This window comes from Schistocerca americana, chromosome X (genome assembly GCF_021461395.2).
Source record: "Schistocerca americana isolate TAMUIC-IGC-003095 chromosome X, iqSchAmer2.1, whole genome shotgun sequence".
In the NCBI taxonomy this organism is placed as follows: Eukaryota; Metazoa; Arthropoda; class Insecta; order Orthoptera; family Acrididae; genus Schistocerca; species Schistocerca americana.
The window spans coordinates 759,697,115-759,710,270 of record NC_060130.1 but is presented as its reverse complement, the minus strand read 5'-3'; the positions used below and the strand labels follow the sequence as shown (position 1 = coordinate 759,710,270).

The 13,156-nt window shown below is 36.9% G+C and overlaps 1 protein-coding gene across 3 annotated transcripts in view; it reads left to right on the top strand.

The window, feature by feature from the left end:
• The window catches only part of LOC124555441 (sodium-coupled monocarboxylate transporter 1-like), a 370,650-nt gene that overhangs the window by 278,742 nt on the left and 78,752 nt on the right, over positions 1-13,156 (top strand). For all 3 annotated transcript variants that reach the window (XM_047129349.1, XM_047129351.1, XM_047129350.1), the window contains exons 3-4: positions 11,059-11,218; positions 11,384-11,449. In XM_047129349.1, the coding sequence (XP_046985305.1) occupies positions 11,059-11,218; positions 11,384-11,449 (226 nt within the window). The remainder of the gene's footprint in view (positions 1-11,058; positions 11,219-11,383; positions 11,450-13,156) is intronic.

The following is a 13,156-nucleotide window of genomic DNA, read 5'->3' as shown; positions in this document are numbered from 1 at the left end:
TTATGCTACAACACTGAAGTAACGCAATACCGACTGGTAAGTTAATAGAAAAATTGTTGACATCTCTCATGAATGATTTTAAAATGATTTCACAAACCAGAAATAAAAATGACGGCATGTTTTACAAGTTTTTGGAATATATGTGGGAGCAGCTTTGGTCATCAACAGCATACCAATGCCAATAGCCAGGATATCAAGGCCAACCACCCCATGAACCATGGACCTTGCCGTAGGCGGGGAGGCTTGCGTGCCTCAACGACACAGATAGCCGTACCGTAGGTGCAACCACAACGGAGGGGTATCTGTTGAGAGGCCAGACAAACGTGTGGTTCCTGAAGAGGGGCAGCAGCCTTTCCAGTAGTTGCAGGGGCAACAGCCTGGATGATTGACTGATCTGGCCTTGTAACACTAACCAAAACGGCCTTGCTGTTGTGGTACTGCGAACAGCTGAAACGAAGGGGAAACTATAGCTCTAATTTTTCCCGAGGGCATGCAGCTTTACTGTATGGTTAAATGATGATGGCATCCTCTTGGGTAAAATATTCCAGAGGTAAAATAGTCCCCCATTCGGATCTCCGGGCAGGGACTACCCAGGAGGACATCGTTATTAGGAGAAAGAAAACTGGCGTTCTACGGATCGGAGCGTGAAATGTCAGATCCCTTAATCGGGCAGGTAGGTTAGAAAATTTAATAAGGGAAATGGATAGGTTAAAGTTAGATACAGTGGGAATTAGTGAAGTTTGGTGGCAGGAGGAACAAGACTTTTGGTCAGGTGAATACAGGGTTATAAATACAAAATCAAATAGGGGTAATCCAGGAGTAGGTTTAATAATGAATAAAAAAATAGGAGTGTGGGTAAGCTACTACAAACAGCATGGTGAATGCATTATTGTGGCCAAGATAGATACGAAGCCCACGCCTACTACAGTAGTACAAGTTTATATGCCAACTAGCTCTGCAGATGATGAAGAAATTGATGAAATGTATGATGAGATTAAAGAAATTATTCAGGTACTGAAGGGAGACAAAAATTTAATAGTCATGAGTGACTGGAATTCAACAGTAGGAAAAGCAAGAGAAGGAAACGTAGTTGGTGAATATGGATTAGGGCTAAGAAATGAAAGAGGAAGCCGCCTGGTAGAATTTTGCACAGAACAGAACTTAATCATAGCTAACACTTGGTTCAAGAATCATGAGGGAAGGTTGTATACATGGAAGAACCCTGAAGATACTAAAAGGTTTCAGATAGATTACATAATGGTAAGACAGAGATTTAGGAACCAGGTTTTAAATTGTAAGACATTTCCAGGGGCAGATGTGGACTCTGACCACAATCTATTGGTTATGAACTGTAGATTAAAACTGAAGAAACTGCAAAAAGGTGGGAATTTAAGGAGATGGGACCTGGATAAACTGACTAAACCAGAGGTTGTACAGAGTTCCAGGGAGAGCATAAGGGAACAATTGACAGCACTGGGGGAAAGAAATACAGTAGAAGAAGAATGGGTAGCTTTGAGGAATGAAATAGTAAAGGCAGCAGAGGATTAAGTAGGTAAAAAGACGAGGGCTAGTAGAAATCCTTGGGTAACAGAAGAGATACTGAATTTAATTGATGAAAGGAGAAAATACAAAAATGCAGCAAGTGAAGCAGGCAAAAAGGAATACAAAAGTCTCAAAAATGAGATTGACAGGAAGTGCAAAATGGATAAGCAGGGATGGCTAGAGGACAAATGTAACAATGTAGAGACTTATCTCACTAGGGGTAAGATAGATACTGCCTACAGGAAAATTAAACAGACCTTTGGGGAAAAGAGAACCACTTGTATGAATATCAAGAGCTCAGATGGAAACCCAGTTCTAAGAAAAGAAGGGAAAGCAGAAAGGTGGAAGGAGTATATAGAGGGTCTATACAAGGGCGATGTTCTTGAGGACAATATTATGGAAATGGAAGAGGATGTAGATGAAGATGAAATGGGAGATATGATACTGCGTAAAGTGTTTGACAGAGCACTGAAAGACCTAAGTCAAAACAAGGCCCCGGGAGTAGACAACATTCCATTAGAACTACTGATAGCCTTGGGAGAGCCAGCCCTGACAAAACTCTACCATCTGGTGAGCAAGATGTATGAGACAAGCGAAATACCCTCAGACTTCAAGAATAATATAATAATTCCAATCCCAAAGAAAGCAGGTGCTGACAGATGTGAAAATTACCGAACAATCAGTTTAATAAGCCACAGCTGCAAAATACTAACGTGAATTCTTTACAGACGAATCGAAAAACTGGTAGAATCTGACCTTGGGGAAGATCAGTTTGGATTCCGTAGAAATGTTGGAACATGTGAGGCAATACTGACCCTATGACTTATCTTAGAAGAAAGATTCAGGAAAGGCAAACCTACATTTCTAGCATTTGTAGACTTAGAGAAAGCTGTTGACAATGTTGACTGGAATTCTCTCTTTCAAATTCTGAAGGTGGCAGGGGTAAAATACAGGGAACGAAAGGCTATTTACAATTTGTTCAGAAAGCAGATGGCAGTTGTAAGGGTCAAGGGACATGAAAGGGAAGCAGTGGTTGAGAAGGGAGTGAGACAGGGTTGTAGCCTCTCCCCGATGCTATTCAATCTGTATATTGAGCAAGCAGTAAAGGAAACAAAAGAAAAGTTTGGAGTAGGCATTAAAATCCATAGAGAAGAAATAAAAACTTTGAGGTTTGCCGATGACATTGTAATTCTGTCAGAGACAGCAAAGGACTTGGAAGAGCAGTTGAATGGAATGGACAGTGTCTTGAAAGGAGGGTATAAGATGAACATCAACAGAAGCAAAATGAGGATAATGGAATGTAGTCGAATTAAGTCGGGTGTTGCTGAGGGAATTAGATTAGGAAATGAGACACTTAAAGTAGTAAAGGAGTTTTGCTATTTGGGGAGCAAAATAACTGATGATGGTCGAAGTAGAGAGGATATAAAATGTAGACTGGCAATGGAGGGGAAAGCATTTATGAAGAAGAGAAATTTGTTAACATCGAGTATTGATTTAAGTGTCAGGAAGTCGTTTCTGAAAGTATTTGTATGGAGTGTGGCCATGTATGGAAGAGAAACATGGATGATAAATAGTTTAGACAAGAAGAGAATAGAAGCTTTCAAAATGTGGTGCTACAGAAGAATGCTGAAGATTAGATGGGTAGATCACATAACTAATGAGGAGGTATTGAATAGAATTGGGGAGAAGAGGAGTTTGTGGCGCAACTTGACTAGAAGAAGGGATCGGTTGGTAGGACATGTTCTGAGGCATCAAGGAATCACCAATTTAGTAATGGAGGGCAGCGTGGAGGGTAAAAATCGTAGAAGGAGACCAAGAGATGAATACACTAAGCAGATTCAGAAGGATGTAGGCTGCAGTAGGTACTGGGAGATGAAGAAGCTTGCACAGGATAGAGTAGCATGGGGAGCTGCAGCAAACCAGTCTCAGGACTGAAGACCACAACAAAAACAACATCAAGGCCAAGTTACAACAGTTGTGAGCTGGTTTGCCTCAGAAGAGGATCAGCAGCTTTATGACAACCTTCCCAACTGAATCAATGCATGCATCCAGCCCAAAGTACCCCCCTGTGGCCAGCATTGCCTGGTGGTTGGGCACACCAGCTGTATCAGCTTCAATGTAGGCACTCCATCTGTCTTGACAGCCAACTCATTGTGTTTGATCAGTGTCTTCTTTATTAGAACTAGAACCGGTTTCCAAGCTTTGCTGAGATTATAGCAACAGTTGCAGTGTGTATGTCAGAGTCCTCCCTGATGATGCTGTTCTAATACTTTGATATTTGTGCTAAAATCCTTGTGCATTTGTATTCTATCATGTGAATTCTGACAAACAGTGCACTGAAACTGTTGACCTTTTAGAATACATCAGTCAAGTGTGCTGCTGGTGTTCACTGGAGCAATCTTTGATGTTTTGCACTGTTTGCTCAATATATATTTTGCCACATTCACATAGAATCTAGTACAACAAAGCCTTCCATAAACTGGGATCACAGCTCATACTACCCAGTAATGCCTGTGTTTTATTGGATGAGCAGAAGTTGGTTTTTACTCAGTGATTTTTTAGTTCAAATAGTTCAAATGGCTCTGAGCACTATGGAACTTAACATCTAAGGTGATCAGTCCCTTAGAACTTATAACTACTTAAACCTAACTAACCTAAAAACATCACACACATCCATGCCCAAGGCAGGATTTTACTGTGACCGTAGCAGTCGCGCAGTTCCGGACTGAAGCACCTAAAACCGCTCGGCCACTGCAGACGGTGATTTTTTAGTGTGCAAAAAATTTTTCACAATAGCTTGCTGGAGCATGGTATAAAGGCTGTGGCAAACCATATGCTCCATCACTGCCAAGAATATCAGCAGCAGTTATAGAGTACTGTTAGTATGAGACTCATGTGATGGAATACAAATGTATCAAGAATTTAGCACATACATTAATATATTGGGAGAGCATCATTAGACAGGCCATCAAAAAATGGATCAAACACAATCTCATCAACCAGGACAGCAGCAATAATCCCAGCAAGACTTGCAAATCAGCACTGGGTCTAATTAAGAAGATACCCAGCAAACACAATGAGCTCATGACCAGGACAGATGCAGTGCATACATCCATGTTGCTGCAGTCATGGTGCTCCATCAGGTGCTGCCAGTCACAGCTGGAGCAGCCCATGGGGGAAGAGAATAAAAGTCACCCTTAGGTCACCTGAGATAACTGGGAGAAACTAAATAAGCACTTTGAAACTAGTAATTTTGTAGGTAGATTAGTATTATAGTTACTGCAGTAATGATCATTATTTCAGCAATAGCCATCAATTAAGTAACAAGCCATAACTGGTAGAATTACGAATGTGATGGATACAGTATGGCCTGATGTCCCGAATGACTGTGTTACTTAGATTAGTCCATTCTGGGTAAACTACTAAGGAGTTCAGTTGTCTGTAATTCAAGCTATTTTTGATACTAATTGGACCTTGGTCCATTCAGAAGCACATTAGTTAAAATTAGAAGAATTCTGTATCTGATAACATGCAGTAGCTAACCATTGTCTCTTCAGTTCAGAAGAACTGTGGTGTCCCTCCTGTTTACCCTTCTCTATTTGTTTGTGGTATAAAGGACACTCTGTCCTGTGGTGTTTTGTACAAAAAGAGGCAGTGTAGCAATCTATCATCACAAGCCTTTCAAAATTAATTGGAGCGACAGAAGAGAGGCATGAGAATTCTCAATATATATTATGCAGTCATATAACTGACAGGTTCTGCAAGTTTGCTGGGAAACGATATTACAATACCAAACAAAGAGAATTTAAAGTTTTGTCAGCAGTAAAAGAGCAAAAAATTAAATTATAAGCAGATGAGATTCATTGTTCTGTACATCAAGAAACTCTTTGTGCTGACTTTGCAGGCAGGCAGCATGTGAAGAAATTGGTGATATGAATGGTAAGATTTCTGAAGTTGCACACATCATTCCATTACCTATTTATTTTATTTATTTATTTATTTGTGTTCCATAGATCCAGCATACAAGAGAATTGTATAAACATGGAATGAGTCATAATTATACATGAGAACAGTAGCCTAGTTATAGGTGCTAATAGATACAAATTGCAGTATGTGTAAAGGAACAACATATGTTAACAATTACAAGCTTAGACACTTCCTAAAGTGAAACAGAGGTATAAAACAATACAATAATAAATTACAATTTTTCCATATTAAGTTATAACTTTTCTAGAAGTGAAGTACATTGTTATTCTGACAAAGGTCATCATGTTCAGTTACAAAGTGGTAACAGCAAATATTACAAGTCAATGTGCCATATTTGACTTACAATATAGGAGTGTTTATTTCAAAGAACTCAGAAACAGAGTAAAAAGAATGTTCCAGAAGATATTCTTTTAATTTACTTTTAAATTGTGGCATTACACTAGTAATATTTCTTATGTCCGTAGGAAGCACATTGAACACCGTTTTGCTTGAGTAGTGTACACTTTTTTGTACTAGGCTCAAGTTTCTTTCATCCACTTGCAAGTTGTGTTTTGATCTTGTGTCATAGTCATGATAGTCACTGTTGGTTTTGTGCTTGGGTAGGTTCTTAACTAAACAGAATATTGTGAGGTCACTGTTAATATTTTGTGTGTTTTAAAAAGATTTCTTCATGAATGATTTCTACTCACTCCACTTAGAATTTGGATTGCTCTTTTGTGAGTGACAAATACTTTATTTGCCATTAGTTGATTTCCCCAACACATTATGCCATATGAGGACAATGAATGAAAATAGTCAAAATAAGCAACCTTAACAGTGTCAGTATTTCCACTCACTGCTATAATATGTGGAGCATAAGCTGCTGAACTAAGTCTTTTTCTCAAGTCCAGAATATAGCACAACCAGTTTAATTTACTTTCGGTGTGGAGGCCTAACAATTTAGGAGAACATGCATGATGTATATCTTGACCATTGATCATTACAGCTTAGACTTATGTCCTCCCACACTTTCTGAGACCCACGGAAATGAATGTACTCACTTTTTTTTATTTATTTAAAAAAATGTCAGACAACTGCAGATGAACCATTTATAGACATCATTGAACACAAACTTGGCAGACATTGCAATGTCAGTGTCAAGCATTTTTTCAACTAAAAGATATGTATCATCTGCAAAGAGTAAATTTGGTAGGAGCTTTTGTACAGTCTGGAATGTCATTAATAAAAATAAGAAAGAGCAAGAGGCCCAGCACAGAACCTTGTGGCACTTCTGTACTTACTGTTCCCCAACCAGATGAGGCTGTTGTGCCATCTCGATGATTAAGCAATACCATCTGCTTTCTATCAGTTAGGTATGATCAAAGCCACATTCCCATTGTACCACTTAAACCATAATAGATAGGTTTTGACAAGAGGATTTCATGGTTTGCACAGTTGAAGGCCTTGGATAAATCACAAAATATACCAACTGAAGTTAATCTATTGTTCAATGCTTCTAAAACATTATTGGTAAATGAAAATGTAGCGTCATGTGTAGACTGCCTGCTTGGAATCCAAACTGACACTGGCTAAGAGGCTTCTGGATGTTCATGTACTTCACAATTCTCTTGTGTTTAAGTTTCTCAAGGACTTTGGAGAATCTTGTTAAAAGAGAAATAGGATGGTAGTTAGAAGCATCAGTTTTATCCCGTCTTGAATAATGGTTTCACATCTGCATGCTTTATTCTGTCTGGGACAATACCTTGTTGAAGAGATTCATTAAATATATGGCAAAGTATTACACAAATCACATTATGAGAATGTTAAAGGACCTTAGAGGAAATATTATCAAAGCCAGATGAATTTTTGGTTCGCATTTGAGTGATCATACTTTTCACCTCACTGACAGTAACTGGGGCTATATGCATTTGACTTATTTTGCACAATTCAGTTTCTTTCAGGAGGTCCATAGCCTCATTGACTGAGCCCTTACAACTGGTTTTCTCAGAGGCTGTTAGAAAGTGCTCATTAAGGACACTTGCAACTCCATCAGTTTCTTTAATCAAACTAACACAATGCCTTGTTTCTACATTAGAAACACTATCATGTTTTTTCCCCAGCTCCCTTTTAATAGCACTCCAGATGGCTTTTATTTTATTGTTTGGGTTGTCTATTTCAGATTTAATATGTAATATTTTAGAGCACCTTATAACTCTTTTCACTATTTTACAATATGATCTGTAATGTTCTTTTACAGCAGGCTCATCAGAACATCTTTGTGATTTATGTACACTCTTTTTGTCTTACATGAAATTTGTATCCCTTTTGTAATCCAGGGTTTCGTTTTGCAAACTTTAGGATTCATTTTTACAGTTTTTTTGTGAAATATTGCTTCAAAAAGGGACATGAATTCATCTGTGAGTAGGTTGAATTTAATATTAACATTTCTTTCTTTATGCACTGGTCTCCATTTCATCTGCTACAAGAGCTTTTTGAAATTTTCTAATGTGTCCACATTTATTATTCTGAAAGACCTAAAAGCTGGTTTACATTTAATGCTCAAACATATGTTAAGAGTAAGCAACTGCTGATCATGGACAGTCAGATCATTGAGAATTTGACATACAGTTCTGTGACTACTACTAAACTCATCAATAAAGATTTTGTCCATAAGACTTACACTGGTATCTATGACTCAAGTAGGAAATTCAGCTACTGGAGTCAGATTAAAGGTTTGTAACAAATGTTTTAGTTCTCTTTTGTTGGTGTTGTCTGTAAGGAAGTTTACATTAAAATCACTCAGAAAGACTAAATAGCCTTTGAATATATTTTTAACAAAACTGATTCAAGCTGTTTCAAGGAAACACAAATTTTCCCTGCAGGGGCTCTTTGCAGGGGCCTGTCACTACTATAACTGACATATTATCAGCAAAAATTTCAGATCCACAGTCTTCAAAATGAAAATCTTCACAATACCTACTTAAGTGATTTATGAGCTATGCCCACTATGAGCTATATTGCAGCACTACCTTCCTCTCTATTTTCTCTACAGTAACCACCAGCTAGGACATAATCCTCCAACTGAGGCATCAGAAAGGTAGACTTTACATGGTGTTCTGTGAAACACAGTAAATGCACTTGGGCTAGGGAGCAATTTTCACTTATATTGAGAGCCTTAAGCTCCACTTTATCTCTACATCTCCTAATATTTTGGTGGAATATACATAATCTATCATTCATAACAGATTTTAAGTTACAGTGTTTGGGGGTTAAATAAGTGTCTCTCAAAACATAAGGATATGTACTCGATTGACTGACAGGCTCCCTTTTATAGGCTATGTTTGTGCACACATTACTTACAAACTGACCAGAGTCTTGCCATGTTTCTTGTTGCACTGATCCCATAAAAAATTGTGACTGAGACTATCAGCTCTTCCATCCATTTTGCTTTTAATTAGTGATAGTGTTGGACAGGCTGCTGGTGATGAGTTGGTTACTACTTTTCAGTGGCTGGTTTTGTTTAATTCCACACTTTCATGTTGCTTCTTGCACATAGAAAAATCCTGTTGATTATAATGTAGGATGATAGGGTCCCTGGTTTTATGTAGTTCACTACAAAGTTCCACTACCTGGTCACTAACATGAAGCTTTCATTTGTGTTGCAACGACTTTCAATGGAACTGAACAGAGAGTATGGAGACTTTATATATTAGTGAAAAGTATATTGGTTAGGTCAAGGACATATGTGAAACAATTTTTTTTATTTAAAACTCACTATTGTTGACTTTATGAAGGAAAAATGAGTGCAGCAACAAAAATTAGAATATCTGGAATGGATTGCAGACACTGTATTTTAGCCTGACTTGAGGGCACACTGCCCACAGTAGAACATTGCATGATGAGAAACAACTTCTTTCTCACCTTTTGCAGATGCATTTAAAAAGAAAATTTTATTATAGAGGGAACACATTCTGACAAACATAGTTCAGTTCTCTAACCTCAGTGCCATTAAAGGAAAGGTAAGGTTTTCAGAAATCATTATGAGCATGAAAGAATTACAATGATATTTTCCTAAATGTTTTGGGGACACTGTCAGTCTTACATCTATTTTCGGGCTGTTTTTGAGACTGTTTGCCATTTCAGTTGAAAGCACCCTTGTGCATGTGCAGATGTAACTGATTGACTTGCAACTTGAGTGTGAAAATCTGTGAAATTGCTTTCATCTGTCCATGTGTAGACAGTTTGTATTAGATAAAAATTATGTTACATTTCCAACACACCAAAGGGAATTAAATAATATGGAAAATTTACTTTTTTTCTGCTGTATATTGCTGACAAATGTGAAACTTATTACCAAGTCATATGCAGTGTGACTGCACTGCCTTTTAAATGCAGTATGTTTGTGGTATCCCCCCCCCTCACCCCTCCAAGTGCAAACAGAATGGTGAGGCGGTGGTGGAAATCTATATCAAGGCTCAGCATGATTCATTAGCTGAAATCTTGGCTACCTCTGCTGCAGGAAACGAAGAAAACCAACAAATGTTTTCTCTTTGATCAATTACAATTAAATAATGGAGCACATGAGACAGCAAATGTGAATCCTAATCATTTCTGATGTCTGTTAATTATACAGAAACATTATAATCATATGTCAGTGATTTCTTGCTGAATGCAGCTACCCATATATTTTTAAGAAATGCCAATTACAATTTGCTGATACTAATTTCTGACTCCAGAGGTTTGATTCTGTGCTATGAACATCACAATATATTTCTACGGTACAGTTGTGTCACATTAATGACATTCTGGAAAACAGTGTCACTACTGCATAATGGCATATGCAGCTGCAGCAAGACTAGCATGTTGTTATTTAGAATAATCTTTGGAATTTCTAAAGTGGAATGTGTTGTATTTCTGCTTGCTACATTCCTTGGATGAGTGATCAAATCCTTAACAATATTTTTTTCTCTTTCACACTCATCAACTATTGATTGCATTGAAGTTTGTGTGATTAATATAAAATTATCAATATTTTGCAAGATATGTAATGATTGGCATGATTTCCAACTGCAGGAGATATGCCAATTTTATGACCAAAGAAAGTGGATGAATTGTTAAATATGAACATCAGGATAAAAGCACTAGTATTAACAAAATTTACTTTCTCTAATTTCTGTGTAAGAATCTCATTGTATCATAGTTCCTTATGCTGAAAAATAAGTTTTTTAAAAATGGATTCAATTGTGTCAAAGCTGTAGATAACATCAGAATACAATTCTTTACATTCAGATTTTCAAAATGGTCTTCCAAACAGCAACATACAAAGATTGTATATTTCTAATAAGATACAGTTTCTATTACAGCAATGAATGAGTAATAGCTTGGCCTCCTCCCTCACAGAAGTGTAACTCCAATTTGTCAGAAGCTCTTTTCCCAAGTGTTTTTTCATTGAAATTCTTTCTTGTACATAAAACATGTTATTTTGACTACTCATTTGTCTAATAGATATGCTATGTGCTACTAGTGATTTTCTTTCTTTTCTTTCTACAGCTTTCTGTCCTCAATAACATTAATGGGGCAACCAGCAGAAGTGTACCTTTTTGGCCCACAGCTGTGGTTGTTTGGAATTGCCATGCTACTCAGTATTCCAGCAGTCTGCTACATTTTTATTCCATTTTACCACAGAATTAAATGTACATCAGCTTATGAGGTAAGCACAAAAGGACAGTAATATCTCATATTCATTTCATACACAAAACATAAGTTTACATATTAGCTTTAAGTAATACCATAAAGTAAACTTTCATGAATAAGGTAGATTTATTAAACTTTCCAGCATCTTTATATTTTTTATGTAATTGCATTGCTTTTGCAGTACTTTGGGACAAGATTCCACAAAAATGTGCAGCTCCTTGCATCTGTTCTCTTCACAGCTCAGATGGTAAGCCAGTAGCAGAAATAACTGCATCACCATTTCTCACTCTTTTGTAATATTATTTGTTGTAGTAATTTTACCATCTCCTTTGTTTGTTTAGACAATATAGTTTGGAAGAAATAAAAATTCATCTCTGGTGTGAAGTGAAAGAAATGCATTTTCAGATATGTGAAGTAAATTTTTATCATAATATACGCTTTATTGTTTGTAGTCACAAGCAATTTCTGTATTTCTGAGTGTTATGGCCATAATACACTGCAAAAAATTCATAATGTTTTCCACTTTTTGAAATTTACAGATTTATACAAAGCTTCTCTATTGGGTGTAGTGTAACCATTTAATGTGAGGTACTGTGCAAAACTGTTACAGGCATGTGACACTGCAACTCCTGTTCTAGGAGTTGCTGACAATGATGAGGGTTTCCCTAAGGCTGAAGAAAGAATGAGCAACTAAAACAGTGGAAAGAGGGGAATGAGTTGTGTTGCAACAGATAAGCCAGTTAAGAAAGTGGGTGATCATTCAAGACAGCAGAAAAACAAACAGGAAAAGAACACTAAAATCAACAAGATAAGTCAGTATTCGCAAGAACCTGACTTGCCTGGAATACAGGAACACAAAATGTGTGGGCCTTTAGATTACTCAGACAATGAAGATAAACTGTTCAAAAAAGTTACATTTCACTAGGTTTCAATTGCATGATCCCACTTCACTATATTGGTAAAGTGGCCATGAATAAGGTTGGTTATGGTGACAAAGAAGTAACATTTGTCCACAGGGAAGCCAAAAATCCAAATATATTTGCACACTGATATGTAGCTGATACAACATATGTGTCAGAAGAAAGTGTAGTAATGATTTTAACAGAAGTTGTTTGCATGGGGAAAACCAAAATACAGCATGAGTTCCTTAAATTTGATGTCAACCTACAAAGTTCTAATTTTCATTTAATATTGTGGAAAGACCTGAAATTACTGTCAAAGAGTCTAAATATTAATTTTGTCTTAACTTTAGCTTGTGTTTTGAAGTAATTGAATAATACAAGTAATGATAACATGCATATAGTTTCTCATGCTTTTTACACTGTTACTCAGTAGGAACTAATCACTGTACTCTCTGCTTTGTACTGGGGCACATTGCAACAGTTTACTTTCATACTTAATATTCTCAATAAATACACCAATTTCAAAGGTGTTCTCAGTCCGTGATCTTTAAATGTATATTAAGGGATCCTTAAAGAAAAATACATAAAGGAAAACATCTTCAAAAATATGTTTTCAAAATTTAAGAAAATAACTGTTTGTTACACTTTGCATCCCCTTTCCCTAGATCAAACTAAAAGCTTATTTTAATAACCTGGTGAATTATACTTTTCTGGATTTAAATTTTTTGTTAAATTCGTTGATAACACCTGATATTACAATAAATTTTAGTAAATACATAGACCATCTCATAATAATTAAACTATCTCCACACAATTTAATATCAGTAAATACATTTAGAACAGGGGCAGCCAAGAATTCACTTTATGAACCCCAACAGTAATGCCATAGTGCTTAGGCTTGCTGTGCATGTCCCCACTGCCATGCCATGCTGTCTGAGTGCTCGGAGGAGGAAGAGGGGGAAACTGCAAATGCACCACATTTAAGTGGTGCTGCAGTTACACTGCATGTTACTGGGTTTTATATTCACATTTCTCAACAATTTAGATAAGGG